At 38.2% G+C, this 26,267-nt stretch overlaps 1 protein-coding gene across 1 annotated transcript in view; it reads right to left on the bottom strand.

Moving 5' to 3' along the window:
• Window positions 1–16,604, bottom strand: part of KPNB1 (karyopherin subunit beta 1) — a 28,469-nt gene extending 11,865 nt beyond the window's left edge. Inside the window, exons 1-11 of the mRNA XM_074224125.1 lie at window positions 16,138–16,604; window positions 15,974–16,032; window positions 13,388–13,570; window positions 9,993–10,193; window positions 8,078–8,230; window positions 7,007–7,066; window positions 6,112–6,201; window positions 4,835–4,945; window positions 3,447–3,548; window positions 1,654–1,878; window positions 302–493 (exon numbers count right to left, since the gene is read on the bottom strand). Coding sequence (XP_074080226.1) covers window positions 302–493; window positions 1,654–1,878; window positions 3,447–3,548; window positions 4,835–4,945; window positions 6,112–6,201; window positions 7,007–7,066; window positions 8,078–8,230; window positions 9,993–10,193; window positions 13,388–13,570; window positions 15,974–16,032; window positions 16,138–16,177 — 1,416 coding nt within the window. The 5' untranslated portion in view covers window positions 16,178–16,604. The remainder of the gene's footprint in view (window positions 1–301; window positions 494–1,653; window positions 1,879–3,446; window positions 3,549–4,834; window positions 4,946–6,111; window positions 6,202–7,006; window positions 7,067–8,077; window positions 8,231–9,992; window positions 10,194–13,387; window positions 13,571–15,973; window positions 16,033–16,137) is intronic.
• Window positions 16,605–26,267: the final 9,663 nt, after the last annotated feature.

Below are 26,267 nucleotides of genomic sequence, written 5' to 3'. Positions count from 1 at the left end.
AATCATTATTTTGAGTTCCCAAGAAACTCAGAATAGATGCCTGGCTCCAAATAGATCTCATGCTGAGGTAGCATGACTGTTCTTAATGGTTCACCATGAGTCAACAGCTCCCATCAGCTAAGGCATTTCTCCCACATGTTAATTGAAGAAATGAGAATGTAGGTGTTCACAAAAAAGTATCCTTGTAAAAATCCATCTATCTTCAACTTCTGCTATCTTTTCAAATGAGCCAGCCAATCTAGGGGCACCTCCCCCATTTCTGTCCTTCCTACCCCCACCCCCTATAAAGCCAACCTCTCACCCAGCACACGTTGGAAGCCACTCTGGGCTCAGCACTCAGGCCCTCGATCAGACATTGTAGTAGAGGAGCAAGGTAGACATCATTGATGGCAGCCTCAGGGAGCAGCTCACAGATTCTACCCACAGTCCAGGCAGTTGTGTCTCGAACGACTACACTGGGATCTTTCATTAATTCTATGAGAGTGGGCATTGCCTGAAATACAACACAGCATTGACAGGCAAGGAAGGAACTATAAAACTTATTCACCCAGCCCAAAAAAGGAGTACTTCAAATGCCATTTTAAACTAAAATATGGCTCAGGCAAATTCATGGTAATTAATTTGTAAATGCCATTACAGAAGACATAAAATTAACATGCCAGAGGACAGAACTGTATCTGAGAAACCTTTCCCTCTACTGGGTACATGCTCCACAAGGTTAAAATAAAAAAAATGACTCCACATACATTAAAATAATATTCACAGCAGCAATTTTTTGTGGTATTGAAACACTAGAAACAAAATGGGTACCTAATGATTGAGGGAGTGAGTGAATAAACTTAATATGCAATGACTGCCAACAAAAATTAATCAAAATTATCTCAATAATAATAATCTTGGTCTTAAAGAACCAAAGATACACCTTACTCTCAGGAGAGATGGAAGGACTAGATATAGATGGCTGCTACATATTTCCAAGTATGGACATTATGTTGGGTAACCACTAACATAGCTTCAATGGGGTTCTCCTGATTCTCAGAGATTTAATTGGTGAAAGTAATCAGAAAATAATCAATGTAAAAACAAAAAAAAAATCAAGGAAAAAAAAGAACAAGGCTTTACTTAAGAAGCATCAAGAGAAATGCATCTGTATGTAAGGATATGATAGTCTACTATATTCTCTACCAGTTATACTACTCCTAAATTATTAAAGTCCAGTTCTGATTTTTCTCATTTTAGAAGATTTATCAACATTTGGAACACAACTGTGGGGAAAAGATGGTTAAAGGAAAAAAAAAAAGACTTGAAGGTAAATACACAATTGTTGTCATGACCCTACCTGAAGGATCATGTGAAAGAGGAATTAAAGACTTCTAACTGATGCCATAATTATCTTAGAACTAGGACTAAAAGGCTGTATATCAAACTGCTTAGGGCTTAGACCAATTCTATCATCTTTCCATTCCCAGTGTTCATGAGTGCACCAAAACTAATCTCCCTTGCTAGGAGTCTGTATTTTATCATTTTGTAGTTAACTCTTAGTAACTAAATAGTTTGCATTAATTAATTCTTGCTTCAAAATCATTCTTTTCTAAAACCCCAGCAGCAAGTTAAAAGAGGAATAATGCTCCAAAACATTTATCTTAGTCTTACCTGAATAACTAGTGGTTTGAGCTGATTAGGTTCTGGTCCTTCCAAAATGCAGCCAAAAGCCATGACAGCTGCATCCCGATATCGCCAATCAGGGTTCTTAATGTGTTCTTTTATGAAGGGTAACACATGAGGGACAATGTCATCTTCACAGCAGGTAGCCAGGAGCATGAGGCAAACCCCTGCTGCTTTACAGGGATTCCAGTCGTCATCATCATCATTTTCATCCTAGCAAAATATTGTACTATTTAAAATATAATCTACTTCAAAAAAGTTATTCTCAATCATCCTTGACCCCACCCTCAGAAAGGCTGTAGATTTGCTTTATGGTTAAGTGAACTTTAAAGATATTCATTTCTAAGACTTTATTCTATAATGCTGGCCTGAGCCAATTAACTTGGCTCACAAAAAACTCCATTTCAACTTTTCAGCACCACCAACTGGAATTCAGTCTATATATTCTCTAGGGAGACAAGACCACACAATCTTTACATTGAGATAAAAAAATCAATTCCCTTTGAAGAGTTTCAGATGGGTAGACCCAAGGAGCTTAATATCATTCAAGCAGGAAAAGGCCAAAAAAAAAAGAAAAAAAAAAAAGTCAGAAATAAGAGAAAACAACACCCAAAGGAAAAATTACTAGCAAAATTAAGAACTTGCCTACATAATAAGCTTTTTAAAATTACAAAGTGGAAAGCACTGCTATTCCTCTTTAGAGAATTTTAACATTAACAAACAATTTTGTTACAATAGAAAAAGTTCTGGCTCTGTAATCCTAGTTCTTAAATTCAAATCCCATCTCTAACAATTACTACCTCTATTTACCTTAAGCCAACCATTTAATCAGTTCAAACCTTCCTCACATATGTGTGTGTGTGTGTGTGTATATATATGTATGTATGCATATATATATGTATATATATATATATATGGAAGAAGTTGAAATACCTGGCCTCTGATGTCCCTCCTAGCTCTCTATGTATGACTCTAGGTAAATTTTCTTACATACAAGGAAGAAGTCTACAGTGGCACCAGAATCTCTAGCATTATTCCTATCACCATTCAATTTTCCTTGTTAACAGTAGTGTTTTGGGTAGAATAAAGAAATATGAGGCTAAAGAATTTTTCTATTATCATAAGGTATCCAAAACGAGATGTGACAGAACAGCCTAAAGATCAAAAAAAGGTTAACCTTCTTATTCTATGTCTTCATGCAGTATTGCTGTCAAGACTTTAGGAAAAAAGAATGTGATATATTCCTTTTTCCTATTGCAAATTCAAAAGGTGTAGAAGAACAGATACAGATATAAGCAATTCTCATTAAGAGTTCAAGAAATTACAGTACCTGATTTTACCAATATTTAAAAACATAAATGTTCTTTCAAAATTATGTGGTGAAAATTCCCTGAATATTAAAAAAGACTATCTGTTATTACTACATCCCTCTAATAAGACAAGTAACCAAAGTGAATCACTGACCTTGTACTTTGCTCCCTAAATTCCAAGAACCTAGTGAGATAAGGCACCCAGGAAAACTCAGTAATTGATTTATATTGTTTCCTATCTGGTGACCAAGACCCATTGCCCACTTAAAGGGTTCAGACCCAATTTGCCTTCAAAAACAACTCAGAAAGCCTAAGGGATCTCCCTAAGCCAGCTCAGCTGTTCCTGAGTCATCTGTAAGAACATCAAGCTTTTGAAGAGATGCCAACTTCTTGCATTAAAACCATATCATCCTTCAGAGTGGAACTTGCAACAAGCCAAACACTGTTTACATGACTTTGTGTCAAACTCACCTGCTTTGTTAGTGTCTGTGTGAGGATTGGGACCAGATACTGTAGTGCTCCCTTGGCATAAAACTTGCTGGTGTGCTCTGGGGGTCTTCCCTGTTCTGCTGCCTGGAGGGAAGATGCATCAGAAAATCTTAATTAGGGAGTCATTTAGAAATCAATTTGTGACATAAAAGAACTATGGACCATAAATGGAGATAAAGAGGGGAAAACAGCAGTTTTCACACTTTTTTTTATTAATTATTATTGATATTACTATCAAATAATTCTTGGGAGACCTGCAAGATTCCAAAACACATGCAGTTTCCAAGGTATCCAACCGTATCATAAAAGGCTACTCCTCAAATATATTATCAAGAACTGAATCTTACAGCAGATACCCCTAGGGCAAGGAAGCATGACATATAGTGACAGTATATATATATAAAATGCAAAATAAAACCTAGACAATGGAACAAGATCTGGATCCAAAGTGGGCTTTAATATAAAGAATTCTTTATCTACAAAATAAAGACTATCACCTCCTCACACGTTTATAAAGAAAATGCCATATAAATCTTAAAACACTGATTAAAAGTAATTACATTATGTTGTCATATATGCAAAGCTAACTATTGGTAAGGGAAGCTTGAAATACTTCTCCCCTTGAGAGAAAGAATGCTTACTCCAAGATCTATAAACTGGGAAGAAAAACTGATAACAGCATTCTAAGATAACTTTCTTTTCTAAGTCTATGTATTTTTTGTGCATTTATTTGAAAGTATTATTCTAAGAAAAGGTCCATAAGCTTCACTAGATCAGCAGAGGGGTTCATGATAATGCATAAAAAAAGGTTAAGAATCTCTTGTTAAGGATTCTCATTTTGAAAATCTCCTTTCTCACTGACTCAATTCACAATATCATGTTTTGCTATTGTTCAGCTGTATATGACTCTTCATTACCCCTTTTGGGGTTTGGCTGGACATTTTCTTCTCCAGACATGCCCAAAGTCACACAGCTAATAAATGTCTGAGACTGCATTTGAACTCAGGTTTTCCCTACTGGTCTGGTGCTCTATCTACTGTACCACCTAGCTGTCTTCTCCATTATTATATAAGGCAGTCTAAAGAAAAGTTGCTAAAGCTCCTTGCTTATATATGGAATGCCAGAAGCACATGGAGAAGCTGAGATTTTAGATCAAATAGGTTGAATTAGAACAAGTTTCTTTGCCCTTTTATTACCTTTGCTACTAGTAAACAATAATATTAGATCCCAGTTTTGCAACAGCACTGGCCTACTGCCCCCTGGTGTTCAATTTTAAGGTTTTTAACTTCAATAGAAAATCCAACAGGGACTAGGACTGCAAAGCCTAACCGACATCCCCAGTTAGAACTCCCACTCCCACCTTGACTCACCTCTGATGCTTCAATGGCCAAATCCATCTCCTCATCACACACATTGGACCAGAATTCTATCCCCTGAAGGGCTACTTCATCGATGTCACTTTTCATTGCTTCAATTGTGATCTTCAAGAAAGAAATACCCCCATCCCAATTAATTCATCTAGTAGTTCTCTCCTTATCCTCCAAGAAAAAATAAACAAGTAATTAAATTGTTCATAAAAGCATTACTTAAAACTTCCACCATTATGGCTTGCTCTGGCGCAAGGAATTTCCTTTACTTTCAGGAGCCTTTAATCTGATTAAACAAACATTAAGTACCTACCATATGAAGAACAAACATTCAAATTTAGATAAAAAACTGGAAGAGAATGTAATGTGATAGACAACTAAATGACAAAATAGGAGCATAGATTTAGAGCTGTAAAGACCAACCCTCTCATTTTATAGATGAGGAAACAGACTCAGAAATAAAATTATTTGCCAAGGATCACACAGTTATTAAATGTGGTAGAACATCTAGGTCTTCCAATCTCTTAAGTTCAATGCTCTGTTACTCCACGGTACAGCAAATACATTATTTTTAATAAATCATTCTGATTAAGGGGATCAAGGAAGGTTTCATAGAGAAAGTAGCTTTTTAGTTTGATTTTAAAAGATAGGGCCAGAGAGGGCCAAAAAATGACCATAAATATGTAAAGCAAAAAACTGAAAAATATCAGATTTGCAAAAATACAAAGATCACGAAATGTGTTTTTCCTCTTGACAGAAAAGTAAAAAGACTACAGATATAGAATGAGACATATGTTTTCAAAAACAGTCAATGTGTTGATTTGTTTCACTGTACTTCATTATAGGAGAGAGCTCTGAAAACAGTGGAAGTTTCTGGAAAGTGACAGCAATATATATTTTTTAATGGCTAATTTATTTATAAGGCTATATATTTACAACTTCTATATTTGAGGAACTAACCTTATATGTATGTCAAGCACTATCCTAGATACTTTTTACAAATATTATCTTACATAATCCTCTTAACAACTCTGAGCAATAGAGAACCTAGGCAGGCAGAAGTGATTTGCCCATAGTAAATAGTGAATTTAAATGTCCTAGGCCTGATCTGAACTCATATCTTGATTCCAGATTACTGAATCATCTAGCTGGCTTGAATTCCAAACAAAGAAGGCTGATAACACAGCCAGATCTAGATACAGCTTATAAGTTGTATCTCAGACTGTAAGAGGTTTTGTGATCTGGCATTAGCTTAAAATCATCTATCAAAGAATACTTACAGCAAAGAGAGCAGGACCCATATATGTTTCCATGTACTGATAATAGAGAGACATTATCTTCACCAAATTTTGTAATGCAGCTACTCGAACCTAGGAAGTAAGAGAATACAAAGTTATTCATCTGATAGCAAAGTGACAAATGGTAGGTTACTTCACATTCTGAAGCACTGATGAAATGGGTATGGTATGGGCTAATAATTATATTATCATTGTCCACCGTATTATGTCTTTCTTTTTTTTCCACTCTTCCTCTCCCATGTCTTTCTTCTCCCATCTGAAACCCATCAATGAAACCCATGCAACTATTCAAATTCAAGGGTAAAAAACACAGTTCTGGATTAAGTTGCTTACCCCTACCAACTGAGGCAGGATTTTAAATTAGTACCTCCAAAAGTTCAACTTGGGGATAGAGGGGTGTGTATAAATAAAACTTTTTTTAAAAGAAAAAAATTTACAGTCGCAGCACCCCCCTAAAACTTTTAGGCACTAAAATTCAAAGCAATCATACATAGCAGAGCGATTACCAAGTCATACAGTAACTTTCTTTAATCTTTTTTTTTTGTTGTTGTTGTTTTTAGGTTTTTGCAAGGCAATAGGGTTAAAGTGGTTTGTCCAAGGCCACACAGCTAGGTAATTATTAAGTGTCTAAGGCTGGATTTGAACTCAGGTACTCCTGACTCCAGGTGGTTGCTCTGTCCACTGTGCCACCGAGCCACCTGTTTAATCTTTTTAAAGGACAAAGCACTATATTTTAGCAATCTTACAGATCTCAGACAAAATATCAGCTCTATTACCTTGAATTCATTCAATCCAAATTAGAATCTTAAAAGCAAGCAGATCATCCTAAAAATACTACCAAGACTATTTGAGATGTCCCATTTGATTTCATACTCACCCTTGTATCTGGACACTGGGTTGCTTCACAGACTACTTGCATAATAAAGTGCCTTTCAGACTGCAAGAAGAAAACATTTAGAAAATGAAAGAAAGCACGAAAAGAGTAAGGGAAGACCCCCCCCCTACAATGAGTACCTTCTGAGTGACTAAACATAAAAATCAATTCACTAAACTTGGAAAAAGTAATCCTATAAAGGATTACAAGGAACTTAAGCTTAGAATCTGCTACATAACATAAGGGTATTGATCTAATCTTTAAGATGAACCATCCACAGTAAGACCTAATGGAAGACCTTTCATGGAAGGAAGAAAATTTTCAAAACTGGTCATGTGAGATTGGAAAAAAGACTTGGTTTTAAAGAGGGAGGGAAAAAATTCACATGACTTTAGCATAACTCCCTACAATTGGGTAAATATAATTATCAAAATTGAAATATATTCTCAAAATATGCTTCAGAAGTATAAATTTATACTCTGGGGAGGCAGAAACAAGGTTAACAATGGCAGATAAATCAGTTATGAACAAGAGAACAGTATAGTGTATTTTTAGTGAAAAACCGTGTCTTCTAAGATCCAAAAGAAAGTCTCTGCCTTTCTAAACAACTAGAAATTCAATTTGTTTAGAGTTCCTAGTCCTCCTCAAAGATCCAGAAAGACAACAAAACTCACTTCTATCCAAGAAATGATAGTGGATTTCTTTGTCATATTTTCTGAAGTAGGTTAACTTTTAACAAACATGTTTCTTGAGGTGATTTGACTAATTCTGCTGCACAAAAAAAAGTGTTTAAAAAATTTTAAGGAGGAAAAACTTCCATATTAAGTCAACATGTCTCTAGTTGTGTGCAGCCTCATCTGGACAGAGTTGATGCAGGGCCCAGAGAGATGGCAAATACTTATACCCATCTATTCCATAATCTTTGGATTTACATCAAGACAAATTCAAATCTCAGGATAGCAATCAACACACAAAGTAAACTAGCATGATGCATTTTCTTTGATTATAGACCACTGATGGATCAATGAAGCACTTTGTTTCCTTATCCTCACCTTTTTGTCAAAATAATCTTACCTCTTTGTCAAAGTTTGCTTTGGTGAACTCCAATGAGTTCAGGAGTGCATTAGTAGCTGCTAGCTTCACATTATTACTAGGTTCTTCTTTCCGCATCCCCTGGATTATGGCTGTCAGGATCTCATTGGATTTATCCTGCAGCTGCTCTGGATCCTGAAATAAGAAATAAAGTATGAGCTATGCTATTAACAAATTCAACAGTAATGTAGCTATGGAATTCAATTCATTGTGAGGTACATTAGAAAATGACTTTCTGGGGCGGTTAGGTGGCTTAGTGGATAAAGCACCGGCCCTGGAGTCAGGAGCACCTGGGTTCAAATCCGATCTCAGACACTTAATAATTACCTAGCTGTGCGGCCTTGGGCAAGCCACTTAACTCCCTTTTGCCTTACAAAAAATTTAAAAAAAAAAAATGACTTTCCTTGGTCTTTAGCTACCTTTCTAATAAGCCTAATAATCGTTTAAATACAAATACTCTCCCAGAAAGGCAGTATGGTTGCAAATCTTGAAATGCTACAATTAATCTTCCTCTTTCCCCCTCCCCAATCTCAAATCAAATTTGAGTATACAAAGATTACGTGGATGGATCAAATTTTGGCATATATATTTTCAATAAAGATGCAAGAAAGAACATAAGAGATATCACTGAAGATACATGATCTGAAATGGAGGAAAGCTGACCATAAGAGAGAAATAGATAACTAAAGTGATGGAAAAAAAATTTTCTAGAGTGAAAATACTACTTTGTGATAATACTGGATTGAAACCTGCACTAATGGAGAGAACTACTATCAATTAAATGCATAGATGCATTTAAAAATTGGTGACAGTACTGCAGACCAACACACACCCCTCCCAAGATCATTTGGTTTTCATAGAAAACTAAAAATGTAAAATCATCTTAAGCCCCTACTGGTATAGTTACACGAGTTTTCTAGTGTAAATGGGGCCAGCAGTTCAGTGTTCTTTTCAGGCCATCTGTAACAAATGAAATGCCAGAGGGCTAAAAATCACCATCTATCATCCATAGTTTAAGAGATAGTTAACTTAAACTGACTTCATTTTTATCAGGTCAGGCTAACATGACAAAGGTAGGATATCAGAGAAGCATGACATCCTGCACCTCAGTTTGCCTATCTATAAAATAACAGAGTTGGATCTTCTAGAAAGCCTCTAAATGTACAAGTCCCTTCCAGCTCTAAATGCTCCTTAACAGGATCACTTAGGAAATGATTGTATGTGAATCTAGTAATTAAGGCAGATAAAGGATAGCTAGAAAAAGGTTCCATTCATAGTAACCCTGCAGAAATAAAGTCATTATGAAGCTATCTGGGATTCTGCAATAAAGAAAATATCAAACTCAGGAGTTTCAAGAATCAGTCACTGTCAAAAATCATATGGAGACAGTATAAGTTAAGATGAATTTAAGAGTTCTTAATCTTTTTGGTATCAGAAACCTTTTTAGCAGTGCAGTGAAGCCTTGAATTGATTTGATTTTAATTGAATCCTTTTGAATTTAAAAAATTAAAAAAAAATTAATTTTAAAGTTCTAAGGACCCCTGATGTTCTAAGAACAAACATTAAACTTGGTATTTGAATGCTCCAAATTTCATCTTTAAATTCTTTTTAACATTTAGGAAATGTAATGACAACATAACTATAAAGTTTAAAATTTATCACAAAGACCTCTAAGTTTATACACTTGGTTCTCTTAAGATAAAAGCGAACTCTTCTATCTAAAGCAGCTTTAAAGAAATAAGTATAAGTTGGCATGACTACTATATCCCCACCATTACCCCCCCATGATTAAGGGGTTTTTTTTAAATTACTTTTTGTGAGCATCATATAATATCATCCAGCCTCTGAAACAAAAAAGGAAGAGGTATGGATGATACCTACTTTAGCAAATACTTACAATGTCTTGGCAGATATAACCAATTGCTTCCAATGTTGACTCTTTCATGTGCTCTGTGCTGTTAGGGTTTGTGACGTTAGCTACCAGTTGAGGAATGAGTTCAGGCCATTGGTTTACTGGGATCTCTGCACAGGCAATACCAGCTACGCACTGTGAGGCAGAGCTTGGTCGATAAGTTTCCGTACCTAAAGTCTGCAAAACCTTCACAGGATAGAAAAAACAATGTTGAGATCCCTTTTAAGACATTAAAACAATTAAGACTATCTTATGAACATCTCTCTCTATAGTAGAGTGATGCCTTTGACTATCCAACTACAAGAATAGCATGCAACACATATTCCTAAGAGAAAGGCAAGGTTCATCTTTTAGTCTTGTCTGAGTGGAAAGAGCATTAAGCAATCTCTTCTATCAGTTCAAATAGTGATCTTCAGGTTCAACTAAAATTGATAATAATTTTCAATATTCCAAGGGTCCACACTGGACAAGGATAGGATGGTATTTAGAAAACAAATCTCAAGGAAAATACATAAAAAACAGCAGTAGTAGCAGGTCTCATTGCCAAATTCCAGGACAGTGGCATGAAGTTAGTCTGCCCAATTACCAGAATCCCAAAATATGATTTAAGTAAAATAGTAGAGGGAGGCTAGGTGGCGCAGTGGATAAAGCACCAGCCCTGGAGTCAGGAATACCTGAGTTCAAATCCGGTCTCAGACATTTAATAATTACCTAGCTGTGTGGCTTTGGGCAAGCCACTTAACCCCATTTGCCTTGCAAAAAAACCTAAAAAGTAAAATAGCAGGATGCAGTCAAGAAAATCAACTGCCAGATGTCTAGACAGTAAGAGAGACAAACCACTAGTGAAGAGAAACACTTGCCATTCATGAATTGGGGGGGGGATCACTAATTTTTTATTCATTCACTAATAACCTAGAAAGCAGTGATATAGTACACTGAATTTTACAAAAAGTACTTAGTTCACCTCTTGGCTCCCATTTACTATCAATGGGAGACATTAGAGAAGTCACTTTCTAAACCTCAGTTTCCTCATCTATAAAAATGACCAAAAGATTTCAAAGATCTCTCCCAGATTTAAATCGATGATCCTATCTTGAATAAATTTAAGTCTAAAACCTTAAAATTTTAACTACTAATCCTGTAATGTGTTTCCAAGGAAAGAGTTATTCCTGCTTGCCCAAAAAGGTTATGATTACCCCGACTGCAAATGTCCAGAATTATTCCCACTGTCAAATAGGACTTCTTTAAATGCTTACTTTACAAAGTTTATATAAAGGAGAAAGCACAGGAGTGTATGAAGATACAAGGTAACAAAGTGGGAACTAATAATACCAATGGGTCTGGGAAGATTAATCATTACCATTAAAGCTAATTCTGTCAATGAAATCACCAGGCTACCCAAAAGATAAACAGTTAACTGTTTCTAGTGCTAGTCAGAGAACAAGTGGAAAGTTGTCAGATTTTTCAGGACAGCTCTGCTGACTAGTTTACGTCAGCAGGTATCTTGCTTTGTGGTTAGCAATATATTCTCAAGCTTTTCTTCCTCTCCAATTACCCTTAAATTCCATCCATACGATCAAAAAAAATATTAAAAAGTACCAATGACCTACCAAGAACAAACTAGCTTTTAATTCACAAAAGATATGCCTAGAATCATAGGAGTTTTTAGTTGGAAGGGATCTTACAGATGAGGAAACTGAAGCATAAATTAAATGACTTGCACAAGGTCTTCAGTTCTAGAACTCAAGTCTCTTGACTCAATTCAGTGTCCCCTCTACACAATTTTTGCTACCCATGTTAGTTCAAAGAAACAATCCACCAAGAGGAAATACTAATTACTGCTACCTAATATGGTAAAAATGAATTCCTTATATCATTCACCAAAGTCCTGTAATTGTCCAACAAAATGGCCATAGACACAAAGTCATTAAGCATAAGACAAAGATTGGGATTTGAGAAGATATGTCATAGGAATCCTCTATCATTAATACTACTTCACCATACAGCAATTATCTGGTCAAAGACAACACCAATCAATTTCATTATGATCTACAAAAAAGGAGATCAAACATTGTCTATACCAGAATCATCCTCATCTGAACTATGAATGCTAAATGATCTTACTTTGCACTTAAAAACCTTATCCTTATCTATATCTTATATTTTTATCTTATCTATAATTACTTTGTAATTGATTGGGGATGAGAAGGGGAGAGGAAACAGCATTATGATTTCCAACAACAAAAGATAATACTTGTTAAATTGTTAAGGAATTAAAAAGAATTCATGGCCAAAGATGACAATCTTGTTTTTGTATTCTCAAGATTGATGATAACAAACTTAAAAGAACCTTGGATCTTGCCCCATACCAGTGCAATTCATTTTATCAAATTAGAGGAATATTCCAGAATAATGTTAACTTACCTAAAGTCAGGACCCAATTCAAAGAATTTGGATAACAGGTGAGAACTTTAAGGAAGTGATATGAATAATACACTTACTACTACCAAGGTCCTCCTCAGCTTTGCATCACCTAAACTGTTCAATTTCTACAACTTAATAGGTAACATTGAGCACAAGGGAAAATACTCTATAACAATATCATATTCACCTTTCCCCAAACATTACCACTAATTTGTACAGTGGAAAATAAGACCAGCAGTGCTGGCTGAATTGTACAGAGAGGGAGAAAAATGAAAAGTATTTTGATGTCCAAGGAATCTGGATCTCCATACTTCAGTTATTGAACTACATGTATCAAGACCAATTGGAAAACTTCAACCAAGTTCTAGCCAATGAAATTCTATTTTCCTAAAATATTAGAAGACCCATCCCCAAAGTTCTTTTGGGAAGATGAAAAAAAAAAAGAACCATTTCTAAAAAAAATCATTCAGATAATCCTGAGTCAGTTCATTCACATAAAAAGTTTGACATTTCAATTTATAAAATTGGATTTGAGAGGGTCCTTGGGGTCATCCAACTCCCCCCGCCCCCCCCCAAGGTGGTCATTAAAACCACCTAAAAAAGACTTTTACTGACATAGGCTAAAGATCAATCGATAAGACTGGTTTCTCAACTTCATTCAGTCAATAAATGTGAGAACTAATATTCTCTAAAAAAAAGTCTTCAACACTATGGTGCTTTAGTCCTGAACATAGTTATCAGAAAGGAAAGCGCAATTACACATAATGGGTGGGACCCTGAAACAAATCAAAGACTTAAACCATGATTTGAAAGGAGTCTATGAATTGAGTAATCTCTTACCTTGTGAGCTCTACTACCTGGCAAATGACAAAAGGCTAAATGAGAATTTGTGAAAGGTGCTTCCTACTCCCTTTCCCACACGGGTCAAAGAAACACTTTGTATGTAAGTTGCTTACATAGTTCTTGACCTCTCTTCGAGCATTGGCGTCGATAGCAAGCCATCTCTGTTGATACTGTGCCTTGATGTCTGGATCTTTAGATGTCAAAGAGTTCTTGATCTGTAATCCAGCCGCAACTCTGGCAACCTGGCTATTTCCTGGATTTGCCAGCACTCTGGACAGTTCCACAAGGAAAGTGGGCTGGTTAGGAGAAGAGAAATAGTTATAAATGGAATTAGTCTCTGGAAATTTCCCAAATTAAGGTCAGCTTGGTTAATAACTCATGGGGGAACAAGAAAAAGGTCCTTATATCAACTTCAGAACTTTATCTTGCTCGTTCACTAATGACATTCTTTTAAACTGTATTAAGATGTTTGTGATACACTGTAATTACCATCTTTCTTCTCCCCAATTCCCATACCCAGATAAATAATAGTAGTTTTTCATTCCAAGTTGATTTGTAAATTGTCTTCATCCCCCCATTAAAGTCCAAAGTCAAAGTTTGTTTGATGAACTGGTAATCAACGACAGAAGGAAGGGAATAAGTTCACAATTGCCTTCTAGGAATGTTCATCTAAAATGGGACTAGGTTCTTGACTCACTAAATATTGGAGTTCTTCATATCTTGGAAATCCTTTGCTATTATATGCAAGAGATCAGATAAGCAAAGAGACTTGCCCATGATTACATGGCTAATTTTAGAAGATTCAGGATTCCCAACTTCCTCCAAAGTCAGCTTTATTTTTGCAGGAAGGAAAAGAAAAGAGGTAGGAGCAATCAGTAGAAGAAACAAACTTAGGCTTGAAATAAGGAAAAGTTTCTTAACTTTTCTTAACAAACATTGTGAAATTATGCTTGTCAAATACAGTAAGAGACTAGCTAGCCAATGAAGTTCCTTCTAATTCTGAAATTCTGTATTTATATGTAAATGCAAAGCAAACCACAGCTTCAAACCCTCACTGGATTCTTGTCAAAATGCACTGTAAGGGAAAAATAAATCAGAAATATTAAGAGCAATAAAATTAAAGATGAAAAGGATGACTGCAAGGAAAAAGATAAAAAAGTTGATGACAAGAACCAAACTTTTAGAACTAAGGGAAAACACAGGATTCAACTTCAAAAATGGGAAGTGAAAAACTGTAGGGCAAGACTTCAACAAATTCATGTCAATTACTAATTTATACTTTTCAGTTGATTATAATGCTCTAATCATTCCAGAGCTGAGCACTCTACTGAAGCTAGAAATCTAGAAATCTGCAGGTTACTCTATCAACCCACAATTATTTATAAAGGCACAGATATATCTTATTTAACAAACAGTAAAATATGCCCTCCCCCAAAGTCTCTTACCCTATTCCCTAAGTTTATAGGATAACCCACAAATGGACACAGCTAGTCTCTGAAATTCAAGATATGCAAGAATTAATCTTCTCAACAGCAGGACATTATTAAGTAACAAGTCAAACAGACAGAATTCCTACAATTCTTCACAAAAATAAAACACAATTATGATTCATTTATATCAATAAAAAGTCTTGCCTGCAAAACGTGAAGGGCACACATTGGCAAGCTAAGGAATAAAAATACCCTACTTGTAGCTAAAATTTTGGTGTCAATCAACACTGACCTTCTAAAAACACAAAATCGCTTAAAAACAACAGCCAAAAATCATTTATACTTTTTTCTTTTGGCATTAAGGTTTATTCTATGCCTAGTATAAATGGTAAAAAAAATGCATTTTTTCCAATTTTTATGTTTCTTCAGCCATTTAAAAAAACGTATATATCACAGACATATCAATCTCAGTTTCATTAGAAACACACAAAAGGGGACCATAACTGGCATATGGGTTTTTCATTCAATCTACCCTAAATTTTGCTCCAAAAAAACAGCTCCCCATCAGTCAACTGCATAATTTTTTCCTAATTCTTAAAATTTGAAAAATACTTCCTCTGAAACTGCAACAGGAAATAGGCCTCATTTCAAAGCTGGGCCACACTGCCTAGTCTAAGAGCAATTCCCTAACCGATTCAAACTCTACAGCCATCCAGCTCCATGATGGCAATAGAGGACCCACACTCAAGGGGGGTAAAATATTGGCATTAGGTGGAGGGATATCTGGGGGTGCCAGCCCCGACTATGGAAAGAGAAGACTGGGAAAGGCCAGTTCAATGAAGTGGACGGAAGATGAGAGGGGCTACAGGAAAGGAGAAGCAGGCCCTTAGGCGGGGCCATTGGCCCGGCTCCTAGGGCTTCCACATGGTCCCTAGGCCCCGGCGCCCCAACCCCCACCCTACTGAACACGCAGCGCCGTGCAACCTAACCTCCCCTCCCTCTCGCTGCACCGCCGCCCTCAGGCCGAGCGGTGATTGGGCAGCCCTCGCCCGGCGCGCTCCGCTATTGGCCGGCAGCTGGGGCCTGGGGCGGGACACACCCACCGGCTTCCCGATGGCGGGGTTAGGTTGGTCTGAGAAGGGGGGAAGGGAGGGAGAAGGGGGAGGGGGGGCGAGATGGGGCGGGGTGGGTTCCCTAGGCCTGGGCCCCGGGGAGGGCGGGAAGGCCCCGGCCTGGGGGGGATGGGAGGGGGCCAGGCGCAAAACGCACCAGGTTCTCCACAGCTGCCCGCTCCAGGAACTTCTGCGCCGCTTCCAGTTCAATCCGATCTGTGGAGAGGGAGAGGGAAGGGGGTCAGAGGAACCGCGAAGAGGGGGCTTCCCCTCCCCCCCGCCTGATCACCGCGGCCCCCGGCCCCGGCCCCGGCCTCGTACCGGGCGACACGGTCTTTTCGAGGATGGTGATCAGCTCCATGGCGGCGACGGGGGCTCGGGCTCCTCCTCGGGCGGCTCCGGCTTCTCAGACTCCGACGGCAGCGGCGATGGCTGTGACGGGGGACGGGGGGTTGGGGGGCCGGGTGGGAAGGGAGGGTTGGGGTGGGGGGGCGGGGGTCACCACAAGCCCATTCACCGGCTCCCTCCTACTGGTCGCTCCTGCTTCCCTGGCCGCTTCCCTGCCTGCCGGCCTCGCTCTTCCACCCTGTCTCCTTTTCTTCCTGTGCCGCTGTCTCGGGAGCTCCCGCTCCTCCAGCTGTGGCAGTGGCGGCGGCGGCGGGGGAGGGACCCCGGGGGCAAGTCGGAGCGCGGCTGATGCTGGGGCGGCGGAGGGAGAAAGAAGGAAGCGAGGGTGGGAGGGAGTCGGTGAGTGAACGGCGGCTCGCAGGCGGGGAGAGAGAGCGAGAGGAGAGGCGGAGGGATATCCGGGCCGGAACTCGCCGCGGCGGCACCGCGCTCTAATCCGATTGGCCCCCGCCGAAGCCACGCGGACTTCCCTATTGGCCCGCCAGCTGGGTCCGGAGGGCAGCCGCGTGCCGATTCGCCCGCTGACTCTGAAGCTCCGGTTGGATGGGCTGGCGGCCGGGAAGGACGCGCGGATTGGCCAAGTGGGAGACGAGCGAGAGGTTGCCCGGAGCCGCCCGCCGATTGGCCCCGCCTCATGAGGGTGCTGTGCTTGCATTGGCTGGGGTTGGGGGGGGAAATAGAAGGGGAAACCCCGGAGGGTTCTGATTGGACGCGGTGCTGGGAATCGATTGGATGAACTGAGGCCGAGCACCCGAGAAAACTGAGCAGAGGAGGTCGGGGTCGCTTCGGTCTGAAAGGCGGGAGGCGCTGAGCGGCCTTTGGGGCCGCGGGGCACCATGGGATACCTCAGGAAGGAGGCGGGCCGACAGATTAGCGCCGAAGTCGGCGCTCAGGACGCCTCCGCCCAGCCCCCGAGCTGCGCCTGGTGAGGTCGCTCTAGGCCCCGGGCGCGGGCGCGGTACTGGGGCCTGCTTCCCCGCTGATTTTGGCGCGGGCCTGAGGCCGTGGCTCTGCTCAGCCAGTGGGTGACCCAAGGTTGAGGCGGGGAGGCCGTATTTGGGGCGTCGGGGCTGGCGTGGTGCTCTAAACAGGTAGGTTCACTGCAAACATCCCAGGGAGGAGCAGAGACAGAACTGTGGGAAACGGCCATCCATCCAGCTATTTTCCCTGAACGCCCGAGGTATCGAGTTTATAATAAATTTACTTCTCGAAAATCTATATTCAAATACTTATTCCTAAATTTACTAACTGTAAACCAGAGCCTTGCTTTTATCTCTGCATAATTGAGGCACAGCCTTGAGGCTTATCAGTAGGTGAAGGGAGTTGCCTCACTGCAAAAGAAATCACAGATTCTTCCAGTATTGATTGGGGGTGTATGTAAAATCAATGCATCTAAAATACTTAATATTACTTGCAGGAATTCACCGTGTTAAAGTTTCATTCAGCAATGAATAAATGCTGACACTGTTCTAGGACCTGGGAAGGCAAGGATAATTTAGCCCCGACCTCGAGGGGAGGGAGGGAAAAAAAGCCACAAAACAATATGCACCTATAAAGTAGTGAGTGGACCCCGAACAGCAGAAGGAATACGGAAAAGCAGCTTAAATGAAGCTGGATCATCACATATTTGAAAAGATGGTGAAGAAGTAGAACATTTGAGGCTTCAATATAAGAGGAGAAGAATATATACACAAAATATATGTGCAAAGTATTTCAGGTGTGGAGCATGAATAATTGGGGGTGTAAGGAAAGTTAGCTTAAATAAAACAAAGCAGGAAGGAATTCCAAGGGTTCAGGAGAAAGAACATTTGAGATTTCAATTTACATCTTGTAAGTTTCCATAGGAAGCTAGAAATGTGTCAGGGTAGTATATCAAGTAGACTACTTTGGCAAAATTATACTTCTTTGGACTTCTTCTGGCATCCTTCCCTCTTATTGTAGATCACACTTGGTTTGGAAACTGTATGACCCAGACAAACAAATTTCATAAAATTCTCTTAACACCACCTCCCTATGTGACTTGTCACATAGCTATGTTCTTGAATGCTCCCCCCATATTTCTGGTCCATCCTGGCTATTGGGGCCAAAGGGACCATTCCCTCCTCAGAGCTCTCTCTTCTGTTACAGAGCAGAGTCATCACAAAGTGGAACTTTTTGACACAGTCTGAGAACTGCCTGGAAGGTCTCCCATTGTTCTGGAAACATTTGTATTTTTTTGAAGTGAGAAACAATGTGATAAAGAAAAAGAAATGTTATACTTACTGCTATAAAAAAAATGCTAGATCCTGGGGATCAGTGTCAGAAAACATGGGTTCAAATCTTGATATTTGACCTACCAGTTAAGTACTCCCAGAAGTTCCCTCATCTGTAAATTGTACTAGAACTTTTTAAATTTCCTTTCCACCCAACCAGTTAAGAATACCAGTAACTGATATGTCCATCTGTCATCCCTCACTTTCATGATGAAATTCAACATACATTTTATGGGTACAAAGCTCTAGACTAGAAGTTGAAGATACAAAGGAAAAAAAGGACTCTCCAAGGAGTTAAAATTCTTTGGGGGCAAGATAAGATATAAGAGTAAGTAAATCCAAGGTAATGTCTGAATTGGGGTCAGGGAAGGCCATGGAAGAAATGACATCTGAATTGAAACAAGATGAAATATGGTAGATACTGAATACAGCTTAAATGTGGGAAAGCACATTTTTGCCTTGTGCAGATAAGTGTAGGGAATAAAAACAAGCCCCAAACCCCCAAGATTTTCTCAGGTAACTTATAAGACAAGGTACACACAGTGGGCAGCAAAGTTACTAGTGTGGAGGGGAAGCAGACCAGAAAAGGAGTAGGATGGCTGGACCTTGAGACTGTACCAGTCAGCATGAGGATCTAAGGATAGAGTTATCCTTTGGTGATATGGAGGTAAAGCTGGCCAGAGTGAGAATTTATAGAAGTATATGAACTAGTATAGCATAGGATGAGAAGGAAATAAATACATAGAAAGTGACATTAATAGAGATAGAGAATTACAAGCTCTACATAAGGGAATTGTGAAAGAAAATATCTCTGGGGCGGCTAGGTAGCGTAGTGGAGAAAGCACCAGCCCTGAAGTCAGGAGTACCTGAGTTCAAATCCGGTCTTTGTGGCCTTGGGCAAGCCACTTAACCCCATTGCCTAGCAAAAAAAAAAAAAAAAAACCAACTAAAAAAAAAGAAAACATCTCTGGTCTCAGTTTCATTATCTGTAAAATAGGGATTATAAAACTTAATGCTGCCTGCCAGGACTGGGAAGGGTACAAGACAAACCTGAAAACAGTTTAAATCCTGGCTCTGCTCTGGCCTTCAGTTTCATCAAACCACCACCAGAGTTGGGAGGCCTTTGGAGGTCCATCCATAACCAACAAACATAAGTCTATAAAGCTCTCTACTGTACAGTCACAGTTCTTTCTTTTTATTTCTTCCTTTGTAAATTGGAAAGACTAAGACTTGCTGACTGGAGTTGATTCAATCCCCTTGAAGCACACAAATGATGAGGAATTCATTCTGCTTTTAGACAATTCTATTTGTTGAGATTTTTTTTCTGCCTTGTCTGTAAGTCAAAGGGATTGTACTAGATAGTTTTTTAAGATACCTTCCAGATGTATATCCTTTGCCTTATTCATCCAATAATTATGAGGAAGCTAACAGTTATATGAATAAGTTAACATCATTTTGTCTTATTTGAGCTTCACAACCACCCTGTTGAAGTAGGGAGAATCAAAGAATGTTAGAGTAGGAAAAGACTGGAAGAATTACTCAGAATCATCCAATGAATTAGAGTAGCTAAGACTGGAGCCCATGTAATCAAAAAAGTCTTTGCCACATGCTAGGTATAGAAAGAGATTCAAAGGTGAGATAATGTTGCTAAAGTATACATGGGTGGGACAGATAAGTCTTTTTTATTTTTGTCTAGGGAGGGATTTCTTGGGGGAGAGGGAGACTATTGGGAAATTCTATAATGTAAATAAAAAAAATATCTATGAAACTTTTAAGTGTATGCATAAGATTACCAATCAAGAACTAAGTAAGATTCAAGTGGGAAATATTTAATACTAAGGAGATGAATCAAGAAAGATTTACAAGGTGTGATATGAATTGGGTTTTAAAAATTATCTAGGAATTTACCTTCTAGGATTCTGGGAGATAGGTAGAGTTCATCTTTAGCCACAAGGAGCAGCAAGGATGTGGAGATGGGCAAGTTCAGGATGTGTATGGGTCATCAAGGAGTCTAGTTTAAGGGGAGGGCAGAATATTGTGAAAGGAAGGAGTCTGAGATAAAATTGGCACTGGATTGTGGAAAGCTTGATAAGACTTAAGAAGTTTGATCTTTATCCTGTAGGCAATTGAAGCCATAGAATAGTTTGATTTACTTCAATAAATATTTTATTAATCACTTAACTGTAGTTAAGCATCGTGTATATTGAACATCACTAGAAGAATGTTATGAAAATATGAGTTAGAGGCCTGGGTTCAAACCCTGCTTTTAACTCTTAATTGACTGTCTCACTCCAGGCAGCACCCTTAACCTTTCAATGTTGCAGGCAACTGGTTCTCCAAGACTAAGTTACAGAGCAGATCTGCACTGGTTGAGAGAGACCTGTGATTTCACAGAAAAATTAATGTGCCAAATGAAGGCAAAGATAGATAATAGATAGATTGATTATACTAGGAGACAATCAAACTCTGATTAATTATAATGACTAATCTTAACCCTGAAGAATAGATGTGAGAGATTAGAGGCAACCTATGAAGGCAAAATAAAAAGATGAATGGTGGCTTCGAGGAGACAGTTCAAAATTGTTGAAAACACTGTATAATATTTCAAATGCAATCCAGCCTACACACTTCCTTCTGTTCAGGCCCCAGCTCACTGTCCATACAGAGGATCTGACTCTGCTGGAGATATCTACTAATGGACTAATTTAATGAGCTGCCTATCCAACTGGATGCCCATCTAGTGTGCCTAAGCAATAAACATTTTTCATACATTTGGTTTTCCCCATGTGAACTGTTAGGCAATTTTTAAGGATCTCATTGAGGATGCTCAGGAGTATTCTGGTGGTTAAAGAAAACCAACATTATGGCATCACTGTACAGTGCTATTTGAAGTCCATTAATGGAGAAAATCACTTCTCCATGTGGATTGTGTGTAGGCAGTCTCCAGGGCAGTGGTGAAACACTTTTGGTGAGCGCCTTTAGAAACACTGAAGCTCATGAGGTCACATAGACTTAGAAAGTTATTCTACTCCATTTATAAATTAGGAAACTGAGTCTAAAAAACATTAAGTGACTTAACCAAGTTTACACAACTAGTAATTACTTCAGAATGGGGCAGGTCTGCCATAGCTTCTTTTCTGTTTTCCACCACAAGGTTCATTATATGTGAATGATGGAACAGTAATAATGATAACAGAATAGCTGAGTTGGAAGGTAAAAAGGTAGAGGGAACTTTATAGCATACTTCATCAATTCCCCTGGTTTGTGAACACTAGATTTATAGTCTACCTGTACCCTGATTTCAGTACTCAAGGTCGTGGGTATAGATCAAAGTTTAATGGAGGTCAGATAGGTCCAAAGCAAGGAGACACTGCAGTTTAGCTCTCTTTATTTTTGTCACCTTAAATAATGATAATCAAAAGATTGCTTTTAAAAAAAATTATTTCGGGGCAGCTAGGTGGTGTAGTGCAAGCCACTCAACCCCATTTGCCTTGCAAAAAACCTAAAAAAAAATTATTTCTATGCACATTTCAAGCAATCTAGGTTTGATATGCATGGCAGATACATTGGACATTCTCAAATATAGTGAGATCTTAAATTTTCTATATATTTTAGGCAACTCTGTGATGGGTCCTCCTTAATACTAGTTTCTTCCTCCTTATTTTCACTTGTCTATATGTTGTCTCCCTCCTTAGATTGTAAGTTCCTTGAGGACCAAGTCTATTTTTACCTTCATTTGTATACACCCATTGCTTAGTGTCTGGTACATAATAAGCAGTTAAGAAATGTTTGTTCACTTTCCTTGATTGTAATGATATTGCTAACTATAGAATATCATTTGTTCAAGTTAATCTGTTCTTTTGTCACATTTTCGTCAAGGATACTCTCAATGCATATGGATATCTTTCTCATGATATGAGAAAGAAGACACAGCTTTATAATTATTGATATCTTCTCAATCTTTTTTTTGGATAATAATACCCCTCTGATGTTTTTCCCAATACTTAGATATCTTCCAGTCTTTTAAGATGTCTAGAAAATGAATTTCTGCAAACTTTCAAAAACATTTTGTGTACAGCACAAATTTTTTCCTAAATGCTTTTCTTCTGGTGTAGCTGAAAAATATTCAGTCTCCAAAGAATCAAAGTTGTGAGTAACCTGAAAGATGCTGGAGAGAGATTATGATGTGGGTACATTGAATGAAGCATATTACCAAGAATAACTTAAAAGATGGATCAGACCTAGGATTTTTTTTTTCAGTTTAGATAGCTCCTAGTGTGGAATGTCTTCTACCACTACTGTTGATATCTTTTCTGCAACTTTGTCTTAAAGATTTGCCTGTGCAGTAATTTGGTATTTGGAAATAAAGTTTAAGGAATTGTTTCAAAAAATTTTGCTTTGCTTAAAAGATGATATTCGTTAATGTATAATAAAAGGTTGTAAACTGGTCATATAGAGATCAAGAGACAACAGATGAACTAGGGCAGCATTGCTACCATGGTAAAGGCTGAAGACTGGAATGAGATTAGGGCTGAAAGATTTCAGCACACTGAGTAGTTTCTCTATGTAGAACAGGGATTCTTAACCTGGAGTCAATGAACTTGGTTGTTTGGGGTTTTTTTAATTTTATAGAAAACTGGAAGAAAGAGTACAAGTCATTTCCTAATTGATGAAGAGTCAAAGGAAGAAATCAAAGCTAACTACAGTCATATGAAAAAGTACTTTATAATAATTATTGATTATAGATTTGCAAATTAAAACAATTCTGAGATATTACCTCATGCTTATCAGATTGGCTAATATGACAGAAAAGAAAAATAATGTGTTGGAGGTAATGAGGAAAAATAGGAACAAGCCTCATTGGTGAAGTAGTGAACTGATCCAACATTCTGGAAAGCAATTTTGATCTATCAATACTATTATTAGGTCTATATCCCAAAGGGATTATAAAAAGGGAATAAATTATAAAAGGGAAAATTATAAAAAGGGAATAAAGAACACATTTGTTCAAAAATATTTATGGTAGCTGTTTTTGTGGTGGCAAAGAATTGGAAATTGAGGAGATGCCCATCAATTGAGGAATGGCTAAACAAGTTGTATATGATTGTGATGGAATACTACTGTGCTGTAAGAAATGACCAGCAAGATGCTTTCAGAAAAACCTGGAAAGACTTACATGAATCTATACAGCCAGAAGTCAGCAGAATCATGAGAATGTTATTCATAGTAACAACAACATTGTTCAATAAATTACTATGAATGACTTAGCTATTCTCTTCAATGCAAAGATCCACAATAATTCTTAGACTTAAGAGAAAGAATTTTTACCCCACTCTAGAGAAAGAACTGGTGTCTGACCACAAATCAAAGTATACTAATTTTTTTACTTTATTTTTTCATTTTTTAGATCTATTTCTAACATGACTAATATGGAAATATATTTTTCATGATAGCACATATATAATTTATGTCAAATTGCTTGCCTTCTCAAAGGAAGGAGGAAGAAAATTTAGTACTCAAATTTTTTTTTAGGTTTTTTTAAGCAAGGCAATGGGGTTAAGTGACTTGCCCAAGGCCACACACTGGGTAATTATTAAGTGTCTGAAGCTGGATTTGAACTCAGGTACTCCTGACTCCAGGGCCAGTCTATCCACTGGGCCACCTAGCCGCCCCAGTACTCAAATTTTTTGAAAAGAATGTTTAAAATTGTTTTTAAATGTAATTTAAAATTTTTTTTTAAGTTTTTATGACTCTAGCCAACATAATTAGTCTTCTTTGGAATCCTATTTATTTTATTTTGTACATTTAAAAACATTATTCTGATCAGGGATTCATAGACTTCACTGGATTAATAAATGATTCTAATTCAAAAAAGTCTAAGTTCTTTGTCTAGACTAGAAATTTATAGAAGCATGACAAGAAAAGGCCCTAAAGTTTGAATGCATTGCCATCCACACTGCTGAAGAAGTAATTATATCTATGAGATCATGGTTCCATTTAAACGTAAAGATTTTACAATGTTAGGAGAAATGTCAAGATTAGAAATAACTTCTAGCAGAGGAGTAAGGTGAGTACCTCTAAAACCTAATTCTGGTATTGACTTTATAGTTTGGTGGAATACAAACTCTGCCCAGTCCTTCTGAGATAAGAAGCATGCTGCCTGAGTTGAGCTAGACTCATCACTGGAAGGTTAATTACCAAATGATGACCATCTGGGGCACAACAGCTCATAAGACTACTAAATGAGTTGAGGAAGGGTTATAGTCTGCTGCAATAGAGAGAGTACCCTTATCAATGAAATTAGAAACATTTTCAAGGATTTCATTCATCTGATGAGAGTATAAAGGATAGTTTAAAGTGAGTAGAGAGCACAATAGAAGACCAGCCTTTTACTCAGGTCTCTTGATATGCTGTCTGTCTGATTGTCTCTCTCTCTCTCAATCATAACTAACTTTTTTTTCCCATTGTCTTACCATCAACCTGGACTACATTTGTGGAAGTCTTTCTGAAGCCTAGAACTCCATGCCACTTTTCCCCCATTAAAATATAAACTCTTTATGGTCAGGACTGACTTGCTTATTTCCATTTGTATCCTCAGTACATAGCATAGTGCTTAATAAATGCTTTATTCTAACCAGTTACATTCTGGCCCCACTCCCTGACTATATCCATCCTGCAAGGTGTTAGGGTACCCTAAGGAATTAAGATGTTTTCCCCCTACTGTCATCAGCTTGAACCCCAACTGCCTGTGTCCTTTCATTAGTTAAGGATGAGTTGATTGGTAGACCAGTTTATTTAACCATTCAACATGTTATTTACCTCAAAGGATATAGCAACAAAGAATATTTACTTCAAAGATATATCATGAACATATACAAATGTTTCACCCAATCTTCTGATATTATACCTCCTCAGTCTCTAGGAAAGTAGGCACAAGGTTTGGGTTAATTCCTATATAATGATGTTCTCACCAAGTCCTTGTTCAAAGTTGCCATCATTTATGATTTCTCTCTAATGATACTCAATTTAGATCAATGTACAACATGGAAACAAAGTAAATTCTGACAAATTGCTTTATGTGGGGGGTGGGAAGGAAGTAAGATTAAGGGGGAAAATTGTAAAACTCAAAATCTTTAATAAAGAAAAAACAAAACAAAGTTGTCATCACTGCTTCATGAGCCTTCCACTGGACTGGGGTCCCAAAGGTTATTCCCATCTTCAGGGTTTTGATACTAACCTGACTGCAAAATGTAGTCTAAATTTTAATTCAGAGATTCCTCTGGCTTTTTTTTCCAACCTTTCAAATTCTCTTCACCTAGAATTGGCAAGATCCAACCCCATTTCTTAGTCTCCTATGGCCTAAAAGCCAAAGTCCAAAGACTCTTCCCTTTACCAGTAGACACCATGATGTTGCTAATGATCTCTCAGGAACAAAAGATGGCCAAAACTGACTCAGACCTTCAAGTTACAAACAGTTCCAAATACACAGCCGATAAGGGAAATAAAAAAGCTCTTCTCAACCACCTGGTTAACCAACTGGAAACAATACCTAAGAGTGCTCCCCAGTCTCTCCAAGATATTTCCACTTTACACATCATTACAACTGCCTTGGAAACAAGCTTCCCAAGTTCTCTATATGGGGGAATTACTTCAGCTAAGCAAGCCAATAAGATCTACACACTCGCCAGACTCTCATGACTCTATCTGCTTCTTAGCATATTAGATGTCATAGAACATGTTATTATCATACCCACTTTACAGTTATAGGGATCTGTTTTGATTTCACAGGAT

The sequence above is a fragment of the Macrotis lagotis genome, chromosome 2 (assembly GCF_037893015.1).
Source record: "Macrotis lagotis isolate mMagLag1 chromosome 2, bilby.v1.9.chrom.fasta, whole genome shotgun sequence".
Taxonomy (NCBI): Eukaryota; Metazoa; Chordata; class Mammalia; order Peramelemorphia; family Peramelidae; genus Macrotis; species Macrotis lagotis.
Note: the sequence above shows the minus strand (reverse complement) of the source record. Positions and strands in the feature narration are given on the sequence as shown.